Here is a 23840-nt window from a genome sequence, read left to right as displayed (position 1 = left end):
GATTGAGAGAACGTACTATCATTTGGCAAAAACATCGTGGACACGTTTTTTCTTGCCGTGGTATTACCACCTGATGATGATTGCTTGTGTTGCAATCAAAACGTCGTGATTTGTTTTGTTTTATTTCTAACCACGTGTCTTTAGCGAAAGAACCAAAGAGTATAAAAAAAATTAAATACAGATCGATTTAAATGTTAAATGTCACAGTCTCTCTGGTAATCTCTGTCGGTATCCCTAAGCTGGTGGTGTTAGCCCCATATTCCCTTGCCAGGTGCGAGTCCATCCGTGCGATTACCATCGTGGATGTTCAACAACCTGTTACTACGCTCGCTCTATGGAACCCTTTGAGAAACGATGTCTCAGTAACCCCCCCCCCCCCCATAGGGATTTGAAATCACAGCCATTTCTGAGTCGAGGGCTCCAACTGCATCACCACTGAGCCGAGATAACACAGTTATGTAAGTACAGATGTTTTTGCTCATGAGTGATAGGTTTCTTTTTTAATCCACAGCAATGTAGGATATGAAACTGCGTACGCTATGGTTAGCAAGCGTATATTTAGTAGCACATTTTAAGTTGAGGTCAAAAATTGTTCGGCAATAAATGCCTTGGTGTCATTATAGCAAGACCTTCTTCTCTGAATGTGCTCTTGCTCATTAAAATTGAGTAATGAGGAGGTGGTTTTAGACGAATATTAAACTCAGTCCAGTACATTAGAGCATGTGTTGCTAATGAAAGGGCTCTGGAGGAATGTGCTCGCAGGCTTTTTGGATACTGTGCATGAATGACACAATGCCTGTTAATTTAACTGTTGTTACTACACGCAAGATGTGGCTTATTTAAATCAACATATGTGTGCAGTTTTTTAAGCTTCATTGATGCTTTTCAAAGAACATCATTTTGCTATTGTGTAGGTGTCTCGTGCAAATATTGATAATTCATATTTACCTAAATTGGAAATATATTAACATCACATGAGCTTGCAAATGTATGTCAATGATCGAGTGTCTTAAAAGTTTACACAATTGATAACTGTTTACAAAATACGGAAATTGAAAACATATTTCTGGATTTAAAAAAACTGATTTGCTATCAGTGATTTACAAAGTTACATTTTTATTACGCCTCATAACGTTTTCATATGTAGTTTTTGAAGGTTACATCACATCCAGAATGTAATTTACAAAAGTTGCTATCTCAACATAACCAAGGAATGTCCCTTTGTTTGATATTTTTATCCAATTTCCATTCTGATTGTGCTATCGGCATCATGCCGTGAGACAAAGTGTCTGTACGGACCTCTCGCATTGTTGTGCAACCCTTCAGGACACAATGGCCCACAGAAGCGGGTATCACAGAGAAGATTATTTTAAGTGACCTCAAATCAACCAAAAGTAGAGGAAAACACTTTGCCACTTAATCTTCCCTTTTGAGAGCAACGTGCATTGAATGGCATTCAACTTGGTTTTAATTCTCAGAGGTGGAATTCATCCCAAATGCTGGTCTAGAAATACAATGTAAATTATGTACTCCCATGGCAGAAACCCATCTATACATAAAGTAACCCTACCAACAAGCAGTAATCAATGTAACCACCCTGAAAGGCTAAGAAACAAAGTCAACCCCTCCTACTGGGATTTGAACTCGTAACTTTCAAACCATAATTTGAGCGCTCTAACCACAGCAGGTGGTGAGGCTTTGGTTAGAATGTATCACCGTATATAACGTGTGTAGTGTGAACTGACAAAAAATAAGGGCCAGTATAAATGTAAACACAGTGTGTAAGCCAATGTACAACTCTAATACCGCCAAATACATTCACCTGGAAACTACCGGGTCAATCTGCATTTTTAATATGATTCATGGCAGCTATGTGGCCCTGTCCATCTAAAACCCCCGTAACGTCAGAAGGTGTGTGGGTGGTCAATCAAATGTGAGGAGCGGGAGGGTAGCCGGTTTGCGTGCTGCACTACGATCCCGGCGATCCGAGTTCGATTCCCGCTCATGGCCAACATCGGTGACGATTATCTTCACTGGTTCTGGGCCTTCCCTAGGTCGGCTGAGCCTCAAATGAGTACCTGGTACAGTGTGGAAACATCGCCACTGGGGAGACAAAGGCGGCCGTACGTGGTAGTGGCCACCCACCCGCTCGTGTGCTGTGCCAGCCTTCATAGGTGCTCGCTAACAGCATTTGCCCCAACAGTCTGTTAGGGCTACACGGGGGATCCTTGTGTTTGTTACGTATGCACGTTGAACTTCTTTCGCACCGTACGCAGCCAACCGTGCTAATCGGAGGTGCCATTACATCACAAACATACAAGTGATCGTATGTTTGTGATGTATGCAGAAGCACTATTACATTTGACAATTTGCATATTATTGAGATTCGTGTGAAATGTGAAATACAGCTGAATGGATAATATTCGCTTTAATTAAAAACACCAGACAGGGGAGAACAAAAAGGCTTTTCAGCAATGGAAATCAATTTCCAACATTATAACTTTAGATCGATCAATGCTCTCTCCAAAATGAAGCCATGAAATGTAATATCTCATTTTGATGTGTCGTTTCTTCTCAGAGGGTTTGAATCGCAGCATTTTAAGGGCACATTCTGTGCTGACGATGGCCACTGTTGATTTTTGCACTAGGTGGTATTTTATTTTGACCTGCAGGATTGGAAGTCAACACCCAACCGGGATGTAATCCCAAAGCCTTCTGTGTGAAGCACCCCAGCCACATCACAGTCGCACCAGATTACCATTTTACACCACGTTTATCGGTAACGGTCTGTACGGTAAAGGTCTATGATAAACAAAAAAAAACACGTGGCCTTGTAAATATTAGCGATGTTATTTACATCCAGATGTCTCCGGGTCATATAAACAAAGACAAAGGTGGACTCACATTCCAAACCGTAATCGGTTCACCTTGTGGGCTGCGCACCGTTTATCAGAGGTGGGACAAAGTCATTGTTATGCAAGTCCAAGTCGAGTCGCAAGTCATCAAATTCATGACTCGAGTCTGACTCGAGTCCAAGTCACATGACTCGAGTCCACATCTCATAGGTGGGACAAAGTCATTGTTATGCAAGTCCAAGTCGAGTCGCAAGTCATCAAATTCATGACTCGAGTCTGACTCGAGTCCAAGTCACATGACTCGAGTCCACACCTCTGCCGTTTATCTATTCGAATCGTAATCAACGGAATTTATATTGTTCATACTCTTTGGTTATTTTTCTGACTTATATAAACCTCTTAACTCCGGCATCTCTCCCACTTCAGTAAAAAAAATATTGCTGTGGTTGTCACACCTGATGATGATCGCTTGTGTTGCAATCGAAACGTCGTGATTAATTATTATTTTCACCCACGTGACTTTACCGAAAGATCATTCCAGTCACGAAAACTTCAAATCTAGAATGTCTATTGTTCGTTTATTACATTCTAAGTTGATACATTGATCTGTTTTCTCTGTAAGTGGCCGTACTGAGTCGTCAAAGTCAGTTGGGGGGGATTCCACAGTCCCATGACGGGTGCCAGTCAATATACGACAACGAACCCTGTCATATACAGTCAGCAACAGTGACTGTTTCAACATAGACGTCGTATAGCACCCACCCCACCGTTTGAATGAGCAAAAGCGAGGCATTTTGACTTGCCTGTAAATCGTTTTAAACAGATTATATTTTTCCTGCGTAAACTTGTTTTCAATGTCCCTTCAATAACCGTAGGATTGTTTTTTGTTCATACAAAAAGATAAAAATCATAAAATAATTCACGCGTGTGATCACATCGTTACACACGTCAGTGTGCAATTCACGCACGCATTGGTTTATGTTCGTCTTCGTGCATACATCGTGTAGCCTAAGTGCATCACATTGGGCACAAATTAGCACTGCAATATATAATTCCGCCCCACACTTTCCTGAGAAATAGTTTAATCTTCCAACGCAGATTTCGCACCAATCTAACACCATTCTTTAAGCATCGCCTTCGTGATCGATGCATTTCGTCGTGACGTTAATAACAAGTGTCTTCGGAACGACGATAAGTTGCAAGACTTCGTGGGACCAATGGGAATTTAAAAAGTAGCTTTAAAAAAAACAATTCCAAACATCGTTCGTGACGTGTGTCGTCAGAGAAATGCTTCATTGTTGGAATGATCAAATTTGTTTCCCAAACCCCAGCCGCTGTGCTGAACTATCCCACAAGTACAGTATCACCTCTTTTTTGTCTTAACAGTCTGCACCACTTATTGAACGTGAATGTACTGAACCATGGTTCACAATTTATGGCATTGGCAAATGTATATACAGTAGATGTACGTGTGTATATATCCACTAGCAGAAGTACCCGGCGTTGCCCGGGTGAAAAATATATTTCTTAATAACCTTGCATATATACACAGATGGGCTGATACCCCCCCCCCCCCCCAGCCACGATCTCCTCGGCCGCTGTGCAGTAATATGTACGGCCTATAGTGTGGTGGGGTGTCGAGGCCTAGTACCGTGCAGAGCCTCCGGCCTCGCCTAAATTGCCCACCCGGCTGAGGCTGGGTACTGGGGCCGTTACCCCCCCCCCCCCCCCGCGCTACAATAAAACTGTCTAATCGCTATAATTTTATTATCTACCGACCCTATAATAGTAATTGCACACATTGGGGTGGGGGGGGGAGTGAAGAGGACGTGAAACTTTGATGAATTTACCTCAGAGTCGCGTGTTAATGCGTGCGCATATTTTTAACGGGAATTAAAAATGGCGTCCACCCCGCAGCGAATGCGTCGCTACCCGTTGCCAGGGGCAACCGCCGTGGAAAACCAAACGGACCAATCGTGTCTCGCAAATCCCTCACATTTCGTCCAATGAAACTGCGTATGGTCCGGCGACACACAGACAGACAGACAGACACACACACAGACAGACAGACAGATTTGCGATTTTATATATATAGATTACAGTTATTAATGGTTCAATAGCACATATGCACATTCACTGAGCCAAAAAGTACCGAGGGAAATCCCACAAATGAGAGTGGATAGCACTCAATAATTCGCAAAGATGTTGGTCACACAATTTTGTGCCTTGTGTGTTTCATTTACATCCGTTAAACACCTTGTCTGTGAGTTGTACAACATTCCTTTAATAAACTATACTCTCAAAAAGCCTTGGTCTTTCCCCTGCACCTCCGATTAGCACGGCTGGCTATGTACATAGGCACCTCCAATTAGCACGGTTGGTTTACGTACGGTGTAAAATAAGTTCAGCATACATACACACACCACGGATCTCCCATGCAAAATAGCCGGGCAACCGTATACACAGGATCATCGTCCACGCTGACCAGCCACTCCAGCTTCCGATCGACTTGTCTGTGGTTGCTCTCGCATCTGGGTGGACAGATGTGGTGGGAAGAAATTAAGAAACTTGCCCCATTGTTTTAACCGATGTCACCGGTAGATTTAATTGTGGATTCCTGGTCCAGTGCGCGGACCGTTACACGGAGGTCGTACCTGATTCTGTGTAACGCTTACGTGACGTTACTGTATTTGTGCTTTCTCGACGCGTCTGGCTGTCCCATCGTGTTGAGTGCAGGCTTCTGTGAAACTGGCACTTTCAATGACACCAAGAGATGTCATTATAAACAAATATATGAGCAGCTTCAATGAATCTCATGAAACCTAAACTTTTTTTGTTTTACCTTGAGAGATCTATGGGCTCAAAACGTATTTGTTTTCATAATGCCAGATTAGTTAATAACATCACTTTAGTGAATAATGCCAAAGATATTTTATCGTTGCGTTGAACACATTCTGGTGGGTTGGTGACCAATTGGGAATCATTCATAGACAGCGGCTTGAATTACGGGGCAATGAATCGGCCTCACTCTGCTGTGAGGTTCGTTGTTGTAAATTGTGATGGTGTCTATGGCTGGCAGTATCTAACGAAACGTGCCCATTGGAGAGTCCTTCAGAGGATGGGGGGGGGGGATGTCTCAGCTTGAGATCAACCGTTGAGAGCACAGACATAGATGGTTGGCAATGTCGTTGGAATATTCTACTCACAATCACAACTGCGAGATCTGAAATCACAGTCCGAGGTTGACCCAGCCCTTCATTGTGATCAGCCATGCTGGTCGAAGGGCCTCGCCAAGCTGTCGGCACAAGTAACGGCCCCACAATGCGGCAATCCACCCGCTTCCCGTGCACGAAACTACTTCCGGGAACCTTCAAGTGACCTCCATCCACGGTTCGGGGAAGTTCCTCACCTGCCCGCTCATCCCAACGGTCAAACTCACATTTTGGATTCTCAGTTCTATAAGCTGGAATTTTCCCAAATTAAGCGTAAAACAAAAAAACGAATTGCCACGATCGTCGGTGACCAGTGTGAGCCCGTCAAGTCACTAGATTTGAGAACCCGGTTTCATCGTGCGCGGTTGCCTTCCTTTCGAAGCCAACAATCTCAGTGGCGGTAGCTCAGCGCCCCCTGACCTCCAGAGCCAGCCGACCACCGCCCTCCCGGGAACGTCGGCGGAGAAGACCATCGCCCCCGAAGTGAGTCGAGGAAGTCGGTGCAAATATGAACTCGTTTCTTAACGCTGCACTTACCATGCTGTGTACGTCCACATCAGAGCCAGCAAAGCCTCTCGTAGGCAGTCGGTGATATTATTGTAGTAATATTATTACTACGACTGCTATTGTTTGTGTTTTATGCAGTTCAATGCAATGATAGTGGTCCAGGCGACATGCCTCCACTGGTGACAGTGCTGGCTGATGGAAGGATATTTAATATATTTTTTTGTATTCTACATCACCGGGTTACTCTCACAGATTTATGACACTGCTGGTCGTGCAGCTCATTGGAACTGTAAGGCCAAGGCGAGAAAGTGCCTTTGATCATCGCTCGTACGCTGGTGATAAAACACAAGACAGTGTTGTAACAGCGTAAAATATGAACGGCGGAGTGCACTGCGCAAATGCCAATATGGAGGATTGTTTTTATTTCAACGAGATCCATCACCTTGAAAAAAAAAGTCACATTCTGGGCAGCAGCAGCCAAAATGTGAATCTAAATGTGAATTCAGAGAGAGATTGCCACATTGGAATTCCGGCTGTACCACGGCTCTACTATGAAATGATAATTGAATGCAATGCGCATATCATGATGATGATGACGATTATAATGATTTGTCATGGTCACATATCATATGGTGCAATCTTAATATCATCATCATCTATTTTGATGTTGCCAGTTTCATTTAATAGCATCCATGTTCTTATATTACAATCGTATAATCATCATCACATAACCATGATCTATTCTGAGATTAGAAGTACCATGCAAAACGATTATCATGGTCATCATCATCGCTTCTTGTGTTCAAAACTCCATTCATTATACGCATTAAGATTATCGTCTCATATCTTATAACATTCATTCAATAGCATCATCATCATCGTCGTTACATTTTCTGATGTATGCATCAAACTTCCATTATGGCATTTCCTAAATCACATGAAAACAATTCGACCGATATATTTTAAAATGCTGTTGGTTGTTTGACGTATGCAATGCAAATTTATCGGTTGTTACATAACATACTATATATATTATATATACTCTTTTTTTCGGTAAAGTCACGTGGGTACAAAATAAAATAAATGAAAACAACTCAATGAAATCACGATTTATGATATTAATTTAGTTGTATTCATTTATTTCGTGATTTAATTTAGTTGTTTTCATTTATTTAATTTAATTTTTTACCTTCGTGACTTTACCGGAAAAACCAAAGAGTATAAATCCTTGCAGTCACGAAAGCTTCAAATCTAGAAATACTATATATACAATAACATGTATACAGCTGTATATTTGATACTTGTTTTCTTAAAGGCATGGATCACATACTCAGTCACGAATTCATTGGATTGCTTTGCAATGAGCATCAGCAAGTAAATGTACGAGTCGTGCGGAGAGATTATGAGCGAGACTTTACCCATTACATTTTATGCCTAATGTAAAAACAAACCTCTCCGCGTGTCTAACTGTTACATTTCTTCGAACACGAAACAAAAACCTCCATGTGTATCTAAAAAATACAATTAAAACGAAACCCATCCACGAAAGCACAGTGGTCCGTTCCACGCGCGCGAACTCGCTGATCAAAAGCCCCCATTTGCAGGGAGCACAGGCGGATTCGGTGAAAACCTCCATCGCGTATCTCTCAAGCACAATTAAGACCCCCCCGCCTCCTCGACGAAAGCAAAGTGGCACGTTCCACGTCTGATTTACACGCCATGCGAACTCGCTGATCAAAAGCCCCCATTTGCAGGGAGCACAGGCGGATTCGGTGAAAACCTCCATCGTGTATCTCTCAAGCACAATTAAGACCACCCCCCCCCGCCTCCTCGACGAAAGCAAAGTGGCACGTTCCACGTCTGATTTACACGCCATGCGAACGCGCTGATCAAAAGCCCCCATTGCAACGTGGACTCGGTGATCTCACCGAATTGTCGGGGGGGGGGGCGTTGCACGCTTTTATATCCTCTTAGCCGGGTTACCCTGATGCTGTGCTTTTTTGTAGTTGTTGTGGGGACGTACATAAATGACGTCACGCGATTTTGGACAATTTTTACCCCCCCCCCCTTTCGTCACACGGCGTCACAAAAAGTCAGACCCCCCCTTAAATATGACGTCACAAAGCTCTGCCCCCCCCAAAAAAAATGCTTCAAATCGTTTTAAACTATTGTAATTGTCGTGCGTATTTAATGTGGCGCTGCACTCTGATGTTGTAGGAGAAAATATTTATTAAAAAGTCTATTTAATTAAGTTGCGCATTTTTATGTGACGTCCATTTCTCAAACCCCCCTCGTCACACATCGTCACAAATGTCTGACCCCCCCCCCAGGTGCCTGACGTCATTTATGGATGGCCCCTGTTGTGATGATGATTAAAAATATCAGCAAACGAAACAGTAAATAAATAGGCGAATAAATGGATCAATGCCAACAGCGGCGTCATATGGTATTTGTGTACAATCTAGAATAATAATACTTTCATTTTATATCGCGTTGTTCATGCCAATAGGATCATAAAACGCTGTACATCAATTATACACACACGGACCAAATCCCAAATACAGCCACTACCATGCAAAGGAAAAACCATACAGCTACAAAGCAAAATCAAGAATTAATTTTAAAAAACTAAGATACAAAAGTCACGAAAACAAAAAGCACGAACAACAAGAAGCAGTGATCGCCACAAAGGAATGAGGAGGACATTGGGTCTCCACCTCGCAGACCACGGAAACTGGACGAGCACTCTCGCTTCCACTGCTGGCCTCGAGCAAGGTGATGGAAATTCCACATTCCCATGTCCGGGAGTCAGTCTCTCCACCGGACAGACGACCACTGACTGACTACCCGCACAAAGTGTTGTTTTATGCAATAATAATAATGATGATAATGTAAAAACGTTTTCACTCCACTGCTGGATGAATGCCTCCCCACACCTTTCGATCGTGGTGGGGTTGTCTGACTATATTTGACCACCCTGCGATGTCTGCGGACTGACAAGGTATCCGCTTAACCCTCGTGCGAGCCAATCAAAGCTTCAGCAGTCAAATTGAGCGACACTTCGACCGCCGGGTTTCGTAGCAGCGAGTGCGCTCATCAATGCGCCCTATTATTTAATCTTGACCACGAATTGATGATGCGTGGAGTTGATTCCCCAGCCAAGAATTCAACTTGCAACCTTCCGCTTAACGAGTCGATCGCGATAATCACCGCGATGCACGGCCAGTTGTTTTAGAATAGGCAGCCTAAATCCCTGGAATGCAATCCCCCTGCAAGATTCTGGAGCATTTGATGTGTGTGTTTAGGCATTAAACACCCCAAACACCAGTAAATTGCAAACGCAACAAAAAGAATGTGCTTCCTCCCAATTCTCCCCGAGGCAGCCCTTGCTGGCAGGGAGACTGAGTGTGCAATGACTCAAGACGACTATCCAAGACTGTGGTTTGTGCGTTCGTAACCAATCTAAAATTAAGCTTTTGGAGCATTAAGAAATTCACACTGGCTCTGTCGAATCTATGGAAATGCCATCACGCCTGGCGTGGGTTATGAAACGGCGGCTCACCGGTGTGTGTCCGCTCACCTGCTGTGTGTCCGAGTGTGTCTCTGCTCGCTGTGAGCTCTCCCTCCTTTTGGTAAATAAGGATAAACGAGACACTCTCACTTTTGTGTGTTTGTGCGTGTCTGAGTGTGTGCATGTATGGGGAGCGGGAGTGCAACAGTTGGCACGCTGCGCTACAAACCCGGCGACCCGAGTTCGATTCCTGCTCATGGCCAACACCAGTGACAATTGTTTGAATCTGTCCTGGGTCTCCCCTCGATCGACTCAGCCTCAAATGAGTACCTAGCGTCGTGTGTAAACTTCGCCACTCGCGAGACAAAGGCGATCGGGCATGGTTCTGGCCACCCATCCCGGCTGTGTGAAACAGTATTCGCAACCAGCACGTGCCAAAACAGTCTACTAAGGCTACACGGGGGATATTTGTTTCGTGTGCCAAACTGACTTTTTGTGCACTCTGTTGATGCCACTGAGTGTGAATTCCAGTGTGATTGTCTATCGCGTTATAGGTACTCACTAACAGCACTCGCCCTATCGTTGTGAAAGAAGTGCAACATACGTACAGGTAAATTCAGCCTTAACTAGTTACAGAGTGTCTAGAAGAAAAAAATCCCCAGTGAAATTAATGGACAACGTTCAGCATCGAGTCCACTACTTTTCGAAATAAATTGCACGTGAGAGAAAACCTGATTGCCTGGAAAGGAACCCAAACACGTCCAAATATTAGTATTCGTGGGTCAGGAACCTGCTTGCTGTACTGCCATCTCCTGGACACCCCACGACCCAGCGGGTGTTAATCTCAGCTTCATGATGTTCTTTGTTCGATCCACCAACCACACGTCCAGAGCAATGGATCCCACCTAACGCATCATTTTCATGGTTCAAAATGTCAGCTTCAGGGTGCAAGCTAAACGAAGTGGCTTATTATCATATGTACATTTAAAGCGGTCAAATACTCTAAACGCACGTTCATAAATGTGGAGGAGAAAAACCGGAGGACCCGGAGGAAAAAAAAACACGCGACCAAGTGGAGAGAGACACGCTAACTCCAAATATACAGGCGTCAGGGTCGGGATCAAACCCACAACCATCATGTATACCAGGCGAGGGAGTTAACATATAGCCACCATCTTTACTCAGTTGAGAAGTCCTGAGACCAGGACGAGTCTAATTTGAATGAGTGACCTGAGTTACCAAAACGACAACACCAAAACATGTGAACATCATTACAAAAACAACGTGTATCACATGAGGAAGTGAAAGTACATTGCAAAATCGCCTCATCTTAGGTCAATGATAATATTGTTAATATTTAGTTTTCCCAACCTCTTTGCTGCTCATCGCAGCTCAATGAATATTACAATGATTCAGAAAGGAAAGTAAGAGTGGCGTGTTTTTTTGAAGGAGGTTTTAACGCTCGGCCATGTGGTGCTGTGGTGAGAGCACGAAACATCGCAACAGGAATGCCACAAGTGAAAATTCTGCTTTGGGGACTGCCTACGCCTATCGCCAACACAATGAGTAACAGTTTGTGCAAGTCGACAGCAGTCGTGATATCGAAAAAAAAACTGTCCCCTTGCCATTGGAAAGTGAAATGTCCACTTCTGTACTGTACTAGCTTCGGGCCTCGAGTAGACACGATTGCCAGCTCTTGCTCATATTTAGGAGGGAGACCACTTAAGCTTCTGCCTTTCCCATTACGAATTTAAGTGGGGAGCTATGCCAGACGAGCACAGCTTACATCTGCCTGCCTTGTCAACAACGCTCTCATCTCCCTCCCTCCACGCCTCTGAGATTCGCGAGCTCTTTTGCAAGCGTGAACATTTGATTTACTCTCACCGACGGCAATTACCGTGCAAGCTAATTGAGTAGAATCACGCTGACCTCGAGGCAGGCGACGTCGCTGGGAGTTCAAAAATCAATTATGACTTCCCTGTGCAGGCTGGGTGGGTGGTATGCAGGATGCCACAGTGGCCGTGGCCTCCCAGGATTTTGCAAACGCCAGAGCCCGCAGCAACCATCACGACGGCCTTGACGCGCGCGAGGTATCCGCCCCCTTCGCTTCACTTCACACACGTGGCAAGCGTAGGGGCAGGACAGCGGGGACGTGAAATTGCGATGCTTTTGACGAAAATAATAGACGGTATTTTTTTTCTTTCATCTAACATCAATCGCATTACCAAACTGATGCATTGAAGAACGATGAATGTGAAACAGCCAGCAAACAATGGAGGGGATATAATGCGCATTAGCTGGTTAGAGCTGAGAAACGTCGTGGGTTTCAGGTGGGTTCTTATTATTGTTTTTGTTATTATTATTGATGTTATTATTATTTTGCCAGCGTGCACAGGCACAGTGAAGAAGCCCCAGTGGCTTTCTTCCACGGGCGATCTGCGTGAGGAAAGACCAGAGGAGGAGAACGATTTCACCTCACAGGGAGGCCAGCTGCAGATGAGGGGAGTTGGCCGAGCGATAAAAACCACGAGGGCAGAATTTGGGAAATAATTGAGGGTTCATATTCTTTGGGTTTTTCGGTAAAGTCACTTCAAAGAAAATAAAAAATAACAGCCCAGGTTCCACTTGGCACGCATTGGTTACTAACTATTCAGTGTTGAAATGTATAATGAAGGTCGCAATGCCCTTCACACATGAACACGTGAGTTCACCTGCAGCAGTGCTTGCAGTGCCATGCGTGTGATGCCGAAGACCTGCCAACGATACCACGTTTCATAGAACCAGTTGGGCAGGTCTCACATCTGGCTGGGTGGCACTGTTTTTAGAGTTCAGATATTTGTCAACCCTGTTGTCCGTGAGTGGGAATCCCACTCGGGTTGATCGGTTCGTAGCCCAGCGCGCTAACAACTGCGCCACCACTCCGCAACACACGCACGTGCACATGCACGCTCGCATACGCACGTGCGTGTTTGTAAAGAAACACACTTTGTGCAAAAATACACGAAGACAAAGATGCCCCCCGTATAGCCTGAACAGACTTTTAGGGCAAATGCTGTTGGCAAGCACCTATGAAGGCCGGCACGGTTACACAAGGAGGTGGGTGGCCAGCACCACGCTCAGCTGTGTCAACCTAGTGGAGGCCCCAGAACCGGTTCAATTAATCGTCACCGGTTTTGGCCATGAGTGGGAATCGGAGTCGGAATCGAACTGGGATGGCCAGGTTTCCTAGAGAAGCTCGATAACCACTGCGCCACCGCTCCGCACAAATACACAACAACAACCGTCATTCGCCACTAAGTGGTGGTGACATCACCACGACGCTTGTGCCAGGCCATGTGCACCTTGAGGCCACGTGAAGTGTCGATCGCCCGCTGGCAGGAGGTCACGGGGCAGACCCAGGTACCACGGATCGACTGACTGAGATGACTGGCTGATACAGGGTGATTCGGAGTGAGACCTCCGCTGCCACGTGCACTGCACTCAGTGCTTACTCTATCGGTGTGGCAGTTGGAAACTCCAACGGGTGCCGAGTGACCGTGGCCTGGAGGACGTGCAATGTTTGGCGTTCACTTCCTCGAGATTTGTCACAAAACCGACGCTGGGATCTCATCCACCAGGGCGCTCCCCAACTCTGGGCATCTTCTAGAAACCCTGCTGGTGGTACGGCAACAAGAAGCAACAAAGTTAGCCCGCTACGAACTTCAATCATGATCTACTGAAGCACCCAGCCTTTCGAGAGCAAAATCAGCAAATGATGGCAGCAGTAAGCGACGGCAAATTCTAGCTTTCAATTCGGTGGGACATTGCTGAGACTTCCGTGTAAGTATTCCGCACCGGTGCTATGTAAGAGATGGCCGCTAAGACGTTGAGGCAGTGGAGAAATTTGCACCAAGCCTGGAGGCTTCAACCGATGGAGGCAGAGGCATCTGTTGTCCTGCAACTTGAGGAAGCTGAGATAGGGCTCATGGGTCTACGAATGAGACAAGCCAAAATGCCTCTATGCAGTCAGTGGTCATGTTCCCTAAAGAAATTGACCCGAGGTTCGGATACTTCATCAATAAATAAACCACACGTGTTCTTCTCCCAAATGCATTCAAATCGTGCTATTCGCATCACCTCACGGGGACATTGCGATTCCCATCGGGACTCTCACGGTGGGCGGTGCACCACTTTGTGTCAGAGAATGGCCCAGCAATATGACAATACAGCACCGCTCAACTCGTCTCGCCAATTGCCCTCGCAATCCACGCTTACGGGTCACCTTTCATGAACCCCGCAAAGAGACTGTTCATCGCACGGTGATCACAATTACGAGTGGTTTTTTTGTTTCACCTTAGAGCTGGAATAAGCCAAATTAGGTAAAAACGCACGTAACTGACACGTAATTGCTTTTGTGCACTCTTCGTGTGACTGTGCCGAGACGTTGAAGGGCACCGCGCTCGGCGACCCGATTTAATCGTGGGTCGCTGCGCAGATGTGAACCTATGATCTCCTCAGCAGCCACCGGATCAGTGCTCTGACGCGACACTCCTCCTCCCCGAGAAACCACCAAGCTACCTCCAACTCTCGATTTGTATTTGCCCTTGGGAGGAAGAGGGGGAGGAGGAGGGCGGGAGGGAGGGAGAGTAAAGCCAAAACACACAGAAGTGCCCGTAAAACCGAATTGCCTGTAAACACGAGAAGTGAGGCTCTCTGCAGAGGAACCGGCCACGCTTCGGCAAGTAGGCGTGAGCTCTTCCATTTCGGAAGTGTTATTTTTTGTTTCGCGAGTAAGGGACGACTCTTCTCACTCGGGAGGAACTGTGCAGAGGCTCGGTCGGTATCCACCACGTGAGCAAGGACGCTCACTCACCACAACAACAATAGGGAGGGGGGGGGAAGCAGTTGAGTAGTTGGCATATTTAGGGTAAATCATTTGTTGTTTTTTGGCAATTGTCATTTTGCACAGTCACACCCTGCAATGTTCTGTAACGGCCACCACTGAAGAGGATCTTGAGCTGTGGCTGCCCGTGTAGCAGAGCTGCTTAACATTTCCAGCTGAGCTCATGGCTGAGTATGAAGCCACAAAGGCGCTGGGAAGTCACAATCACCAGGGCCCGGTCAGTCAGACATCAGAATTTCACGCTATTTTCTGAAACGAATTGACAACTTTACAGCGGTACTGAAAGAAATATTAGAAGAACGGTGAAATTCGCATGACATGAAGGCTGAAAAAAATGATTTCACCTCGGTCTCCCTCTAAAAACGAAACTCTTGATTCTCAATGAACTCTCACTTGGGTTCCAAGTAATGCAAGTGCTTTTTTTTCTTTCAAAAGTATTTTATCGAACAAACTATTCAGAAATTGACACCAGTATAGAAACGATGCGAAGCATAGTGATTATTACCAACGTTCTATATGTTGAATCCGTCTATGCCATCAATAAACTCTACATCCCTGGTGTCGACAGTCTGGTCTCCTAATTCCACGGTAGTTGCGTTCCTGAAGAACACAGCGTCAGGTAAAAATCGCGTTACAATAAATCATAAATCACAATGGCGTAAAGCGAGATGCGTGCGCAGGCCAAACACAGACAGATGCACGTGGGTAGCATCTAGAAGCATCCAGCAGCATCCCGCCTTGGGTGATGCTAAGCCGAGGCGGCCGTACACCCGTTTATTCGTACTCACGCGACGTAGTGCCGTTCACTCCATCGCGTTATATTCAATTCGCGTTGTGAAAACACGCGAGAAGGAACTGCTGTACTTCCTTAACTCGGATAACCCTCTATGGTAAGGGCAAGGGTGGGAGTGGAGGGGTTGGAGAAAAAAGAGGAGGGGTGAAGTGGAGGAGAGGGGCAGGAGTGCCTAAATGCCCGAATGAACGATTTGAAAAATGCATTTAGGAGTCACTTATTTAACAAACAAACAAAAAAACTGTCAGGGAGGATCAGAACTCAACGCCAGTACATCAAGCACTGGTGAGAGCACTGACTCAAACCCAGCGATTTTACGAAGAAATCACACAACGCAACAAGTCCTCAGAGGATACCAAAATAACGACAATCTTCAGAAGAGATCTGCTTACCGAATCAAAACATCAAAACCCATGTAAGTGTCCCCCCCCCCCGGTCTTTCTGAAGAGGGTCGACCAGAGCGACGTCATCTACGCGGCAATTGGTCTCGTCCACCATGACACGGGGGTGTACGTGGTGGACGAGCAACAACGGCACGCATAGCACCCGTGCCGAATAATGTCAGAGGGATTTAGCAGGGATGCCTCCCCCCCATTGTATGCCAACTCCACCCTGCAACCACCGAATCCTTCCAGCGTCTCGTGAGAAAAAAGCTCGAAGGGACAGACTCTGAAAAAAAAATGAACACGTTAAGATCGCCCTGTCTGCCTCCGCAGAAGAAGTCCTGTTTATTGTCCAGTGCCTGGGTAGACATCGGCGGAAATAACGCATGAGTCATCCCTTGAAGATCTATTCAACAAACTAAACTCAACAATTTCTTTTTTTATCAGGTAAGGCCCACAGAGCTATGTAGCTCTTTTTCAGAAGCAACCTGGACACAAGTGATAGCTCAACAACGTGGCGAAATGTATAGCAGCCAAATAATCTAAACGCATGTTTCTAAATTATGGAGGGAAACACCGGAGGACCCGGAAAAATCTATGCGACCACGGGGAGAGACGTGCAAACCCCAAATATACAGCAGCCGTCAGGGTCTGGATGTAACCCACGGCCTCCTGTATACCAGGCGAGGTAGTTAACATCTCCTTGCCACAGCGGTGCCCAACAACTCGGAGTGAAAGACATGGAGCGTCCAGTTCAATTCCGGTACGCAACCCTATGCCCGGATGCAACAAAGAACGCGGCGTGGAAGAAAGGACCCAGGAACGTGACGAGAAACGTTCACCAAGACCCGGCAAAAAGGCTTACCTGCAAACAAATGCAATTGTTAAATACCAAGACAGTGATCCCCTTTTTGTATTCATCCTTGGGGCACGCAACGTGAGCAAGCACCGAGCAAGGCGAGCAGCACATCACAGGATGAGGTGGTTGTGACCAGCAGCATGCACGGATGATGACACCTTTGACACCCCCCACTGCGCCTCCCCCACCCCTCCACCAATTGTGACGTTGGCTTGAGGTCCACCAATGGGAGACCCGGGACGGGTTCCAGATACCCATCTGCCACCAATGCTCAGCACTGCCAACGATCTGACAGAGAGAGAGAGCGGGATCCGATAAACCGACCAACACGTCAACAAACTCGTCAACAAACTCAAGCACACACGAACAAAGACGCCCCCAGAGAGCCTTGAGCGGACTATCGGGGGCGAGCGCTGTAAGTGAGCACATTTGAAGGCCGGCATGATGCAGTGGGAGGTGGGGTGCGGCCAGCACCACGCCCGGCCACCTTTGTCTCCCCGATGCCGGTGTTTACTTACCGCACCAGGTGATAATAGCAGACTGAATTGACATAGAGGAGGCCCCAGGTTAGGTTCAGGTTATCTTTCACCGTAGTCGTAAATAGAACCCAAGTTGCTAGGTTCTTCGCGCAGTGCTCAAGCCACTTACGCCACCACACACACACAAGCCATGCACCCGTCCTCCCAATGCATTTTGTTTGCAGCTGACATAGGCAAGGTGCCTTGTGCTGAACTATTATTGTACCGGCACCCTGCCTCTTTGCTAAGTGGTCATGTTACGACGCGACACACTCCCGACGACGAGACACCATCACAGATTTGAAACGAGACCAGGTTCCAGCTGGCGAGCCTTGGGTGCCGACAGCACGCTGTTGAATTCACGCGCTGCACACTGTGGGCTCTCCGTGCGCACACGCACAGGTGTGTGCACTGGCAACAACAAAAACAACCGCCATTCGCCACTAAGTGGCAGTGACGTTACCACGACGCTTGTGCCAGGCCATGTGCACCTTGAGGCCACGTGAAGTGTTGAACGCCCGCTGGCAGGAGGTCACGGGGCAGACCCAGGTGCCACGGGTCGACTGACTGAGATGACCGAGATGACTGGCTGATGCACCACCTGTGCCCCCTACTGTACCAACTTGCTGTGCTTTAGCACTGGCAACGCACGTACACACACACACACACAGGGCTTCGCGCTGGCAGCATAGGTCAGCTTTCAGCGGAGCCCGTTAGGTGGCCTTCGGCTATCGTTCTATTGTTATTGTGACCACTGACCTCTCGTAATTAACAAACAAATCACTCCGAGTTCACCCTGAACATCTTCACTGCCAATGGCATATACGTAACCAGGCTACTGGAAAGAGCCACGTTGTGAGGCCTGGCTTAAAACCAGACGTGTAATTTACGTGACCCAACTTTATTGATTTTTTTTGCAATGGAAGTTTGTTTGCAATGTCGGAGTGAAATTGACGAGAGCTGTCATCAGGGTTGTGGCCAAGGGGCGGGCTGGTGTGACTGCCGGGGAGATAAGAGTCCACTCGTCACAATGATCGAGGTGGGATGGAGAGGTCTGGGGGGGGGTATTAAGCAGCCAGTGCAAGCCTGCCTTCGCCCTTACCGTAAAGATGTCAACGTTGATGCACTGACGTCTATTTTGACGTGAATGAAAATGTTCAAGAACTGGAGTGACTTAGAAACATTCTATATATGTATATGTTAACTCTGCAAACTAATCAAGTCAAGTGGAGTTTGAGGCAGCTGCAATTGGTACAAAGGCAAGTTCGTCTTCTTTGCGTGTCCTGCCACCACAATAATATATTCACGCAGTATCGAGCACGAGATATTGCCCAGGTTTGTAGCCCGGGTGAGGTAGAGTATCCATAATAAAATGTTTTTTGGGGTGGTTAGATCGCGTAAATATAAATGTGTCGTTAACCCACCACCACCCGACACAGCTAATTGGTAAGGTTTGTCAAGTAAATCAAAATGCGGCAATTAGTTGCTACTTCAGCACACCGATGTGTTAGAGATTTCAACGTACAACATGTACAGTTGGAGTACCGTGACGGTATCGCTGGTGATTACAGCAACCAGCGTCATCGGGTGCTTTGCAAGAATCGTGAAGAAGTCTTCCAGGTGCGCTACGTGGCTCCTCACCGAGGCGACAGACCAACGAATAGCTCCATAGGTATGTGCTTCACCATCAGAACCGAGTCAAGTTATGAAGATTTGCAACAACGGCGAAGTAACGGTCTAGGTAAAATGTAACGCAGCCATTGTTCTGGTCATGAAGCAAGCCACATGGTGTTGTTGCTTAGAGCGATCGACTCACGGTCGGAAGGAAACCAGCTCGCTCGACTCCACAGCCAACGTCCTCTGCTGCAGAAACACGGGGCTCTGGAATCACCTGGCCAACTTCCGCTCAATGGGAGGTCTCTCCAACTCCTCTGCTGTCTTGAAATACCTACTCCAGTGGCTGTCCGTACTGTCAACTGCCTCATCTTACTCAAGCCCGGCATTGAGACGTCTTCTGTCGATGAACAATAGCGGCTATGAAGTCCGCTCTGTTTCCACTCCCATTGTTTCTTTGAAAATATCGCCCACATTCTATATTTTCTCGACGTGCAAGCATCGATTCCTTGCACGGCACGTTCACATGCGTTTGAATGTCGGCGTTTTGCATAAGGGTTAATTGGAAAGTTTGTGGTGGCTTGACGTAGCAAAGAATGGATTTGATTAAACTGTCACATTCTTCCCCTGATGTGCAGTGCACGTGGGCCATAATCGGTGCTCTAGGGTGGCTTTCATCTCCACCGAGAATAACTTCTGTCTGGCCCCTAAACCCACTCATTCACGGCAGCCTTAACGTAATTGGTGCCCTCGGCAAACTCGGATTCGTGTGCCCCTTGTAAGGGACCGTCTGGTAATAACCCTGCCGCGTGCTGTTATTTGTGACCCTTCACGTGTCCCGTGTATGTCTGTGTTACCCATTGTATCCACTGTAACACAATGCAACACAGACATGCACGAGACACGCGATTAGCATGGTTGGCTACGTGTAGTGCGAAAGAAGTCTAACATACATACATTGTATGCATGCTTAATGCACACAATGTGGGGAGCGGTAGTGTAGCGGTTAGCGCACTGCGCTACAAACCCAGCGAAACGAGTTTGATTCCCACTCATGGCCAACACCCAGTGACGATTATCTGAATCGGTCCTGGGCCTCCCCTAGGTCGACTCAGCCTCAAATGAGTACCTGGTGTGGTGAGTAAACATCGCCACTAGGGATAAGGTGGCTGGGCGTGGTGTTGGCCAGCCACCCCCTCGTGTGCTGTGCCGGCCTTCATAGGTGCTCGCTAACAGCACTTGCCCCAAAAGTCTGTTATGGCTAGACAGGGGATCTTTGTCTCATGCATGCTTTATGGTGCATCCAAAACGCTGAGTAAACACCCGTGAGTTCTGATTTATATTTAGCTTATTTTGATGGGGGTAATCGTCAAGGTATTATGTCAATGTGTAACCATAGCCCTCGACTACCTGACAGAGCCAGCCAATCCAGGTTGTCACGTGGGCAAAAATGTCAGTTGATTTATTTTTTTCAGCAATACCAGAAGAACATTGAAAGGCGGGAATTTTTTTCTACAATGTTTATATCCGGCGTTTCGCTGGATATTACAACTGGCATCATCAAGTGTGAATCAAAAATACTATTTACTATTTAGTGCTATTTGGTTATCACTGCTCATGCCTTGCTTGCGCCTCTTAACAGCGTTGCACCCTGGGCAGCCACCACACTTAGCCCACCCCTCGCCCCTCCACTCCATCCCATCTCTCCCCAAACCTTTCGTGATCCATAAGTAGCTCAATCCTCAATTCTTGCACCCTCCTGTTGTCTAAATCATTCCATTCTGCCACCGTTGGTTTAAGCTATTGCCAAGCGGCGTGCATGAAGGGGCTATGTAAATATGAAATGAGCCAAGACGCACTGCATGAACATCAGACGTCACTTCTTTATGGGTGGCACATCGCTTTCCTTGCAAGGGATTCTTCCGTAGATTGTCCAAACATGTGGAATTCCCTGAGAGTCAGGTCCAGCGAGGATGGATTTCTATACATTTCACCAGTTAACCGATTTTCTTCTTCACATTTCTCCACAATGTTCAGTTAACGCACGCAATCATTTCAAACATCTGAGTTAAGCCATTGCCGTGAAATTTAATTTATAATTTTTTTCCTCCCAAAATATCCAGGACTTTAAATTTGCTCAAGCAGCACATTCCTGTGACATGGGTCAGAGACACATAGACCTCCCCCCACCCTCCCCCCCCAACAAAGGACATGGAACAAAGATAATGCGTGCTGGGAATCACACGAAGAACGACCACAAAGCTTCAGTGTGTCTCGAGAGCAGTGTGCTTGGGCTGGACGCCTCGCTTGAAGGGACGAGGTAGGAATGATGAGACTGGTCATGGAATGGCAGCCAAAAGGAGGGGATACGCCCGAGGGAAGGGGCTCGTGCATCGCGGCGAGCCTGTGAGCCATTGGGCTAGAACAATGGAGAGGCCCTTGATCCAGCAGTGGATAGGACATGGCAGACATTGATGATGATGACGATGATGATGACGATGATGACACTATGACCGATGACGATAATTATGATGATAATGACAATGATGATGACACTGACTATGACGACAACGATGATGACGATGACGATAACTACAATGACACTGCCGATGACGTTGATGACAATGAACACGACGACGACGAAGACAACGGTGACACGCCGAACTTAGTTTCTATGCCGGCGGGACGTGACGGGGGGGAGAGGAGCACTCACTTGACGCGCAGGTTTCCCTGGTTGGGGTGGCCTTCGAAGACGGAGAGGAAGTCGTAGTCCTGCTCCAGTGCGAACGACACGAACGCGATCTGGATGCGGTCTTGCTCCGCCGCCTGCAGCGCCCACGTGCAGTTGGCCCCGTTGGGGTAGCCGAAGGGAAATCCGGGGCTCTCCACGCTGCCATTGAGCCCCTTCAGCAGCCCGCCGCAGCCGTGGCCTGCATGCACGCGTACACCAGAAGCAAAACGACGCTTCATTTTAACCGGGTAAGGCCCCCACTGAGATGCGTAGCTCTCTGTCCAGAAGCGACCTGGCGGTCACGAAATGATCGCTCGACGAAAGTGACTCATCGCGTGGAAATGCGCAAAGGCCGAATGCCCTGAACGCGTGTCCTTGCCCCCCCACCCCACGCGCCTCCAATTAGCACGGTTGGCTACGTACGGTGCGAAAGAAGTCCAACGTACATGGAGACATGTCGATTCTAAATGTGGAGGGGGGAAAAACCGGAGGAACTGGAGAAAACTAAAAAAAAATCGATTGCGACCACGGGGAGGAGATGCAAACTCCAAACATACTGTGCAGGCGTCAGGGTCGGGATCGAGCCAACGACCTCCTGTATACCAGGTGAGGTAGTTAGCATCTCGCCGCAGACCCACCCCACCCCACCCAAACCCCGCCCGCTAAGCCATGCAGACGGTTGGGGAGGGGTTCAGAGAACGAGCATCCAGTGGTGGCCCTTCGATCCTGCACTGTGGAGGGAGCAACCAGGGCTGGTGGCTCACCACACGAATGCCATGAAACTCCCCTAGGGGCCGTCCATAAATGACGTCACGCACCTAGGGGGGGGGAGGTTCAGACATTTGTGACGATGTGTGACGAGGTGGGGGTTTGAGAAATGTGACGTCACATCAAAATGCGCTACTTTAAATAAATATAGACAATACGTTCTACTTAATTAAATATACTTTTTAAATCCTTCATATTAAGTTCGCTTGCTTGCTTGCTTGCGTGCTTGCGTGCTTGCTTGCTTAGGACCGTGCAAATCTTTCGGTCGTTTTTTAACACACTTCCCGTGATCCAATCGAGCTGACATTTTGCACATAGACTCGTTGTGCTTGACAATTAATTTTCATGAAAAAATTTTTCCAAAATTTTACACTGTTTAGGGAATTTTTTTAAAATATTTAATTACCAATTGCTTAATTGTGGCAGACAATCAGAGGACGAGAGGACTGTAGCCGCCCGTTTCATGATGACGCAAATGTTGACTAACCACATGGCATGAAATCCCTGCCCCCACGCTGTACAATGGAGACTATTTATAGAGCAGTTAAATTGAAGCCGCCAGGTTCTTGAAAGTGGTAAAACGGGTCAACGCTAGTGCCTTCGGGAATATACGGGGCATGTCAAGAGGTGATCTTTCATTTTTAAATCCTTTATATTAACTTCACTTGCTTGCTTGCTTGCTTACTCAAAAAAAACAGAAATGAATAATAAAATGAAACCGATGCCACGTATAAAAAGGATTTATAGTGAAAAACTTTGTTTTTACGGGTTAATTTTTTAAGTATTAAATACGCACTACAATGACAATAGTTTAAAGCGATTTGAAGCATGTTTTATTTTCAAAATGGAAATATGGTTTTGGGGGGGGGGGGGGCGGCAGAGCTTTGTGACGTCATATTTGAGGGGGGGTCTGACTTTTTGTGGCGCCGTGTGACGAGGGGGGAGTAAAAAATCGTCCAAAATCGCGTGACGTCATTTATGGACGGCCCCCTACCGCAGGCATCGAGGCGCCATAACCCCGTTTTGGTCACGAAAATGCGGTACAGCAAAAAAGCGGACCCCACCTCTTCCGTCCGCATTGGGATAGTGTTTTGCCTCTCGTACACGTGGGTGTTTGTCTGGGTGTTCCGGTTTCCTCCCACCTGTAAACGCCCATTGATAATCGGATAACACCTTCATATGTAGAGGACTACAGAGCTCGGTGCCA

At 46.9% G+C, this 23840-nt stretch overlaps 1 protein-coding gene across 3 annotated transcripts in view; it reads right to left on the bottom strand.

The window, feature by feature from the left end:
- LOC144938460 (CUB and sushi domain-containing protein 3-like) overlaps nucleotides 1-23840 on the bottom strand; it is a 683443-nt gene that overhangs the window by 569415 nt on the left and 90188 nt on the right. For all 3 annotated transcript variants that reach the window (XM_078866283.1, XM_078866284.1, XM_078866285.1), the window contains exon 2: nucleotides 21848-22064. In XM_078866283.1, coding sequence (XP_078722409.1) covers nucleotides 21848-22064 — 217 coding nt within the window. The remainder of the gene's footprint in view (nucleotides 1-21847; nucleotides 22065-23840) is intronic.

Source organism: Lampetra fluviatilis, chromosome 22 (assembly GCF_964198595.1).
Source record: "Lampetra fluviatilis chromosome 22, kcLamFluv1.1, whole genome shotgun sequence".
NCBI classification, from domain to species: domain Eukaryota; kingdom Metazoa; phylum Chordata; class Hyperoartia; order Petromyzontiformes; family Petromyzontidae; genus Lampetra; species Lampetra fluviatilis.
This window is presented reverse-complemented; position numbering and strand designations above follow the sequence as displayed.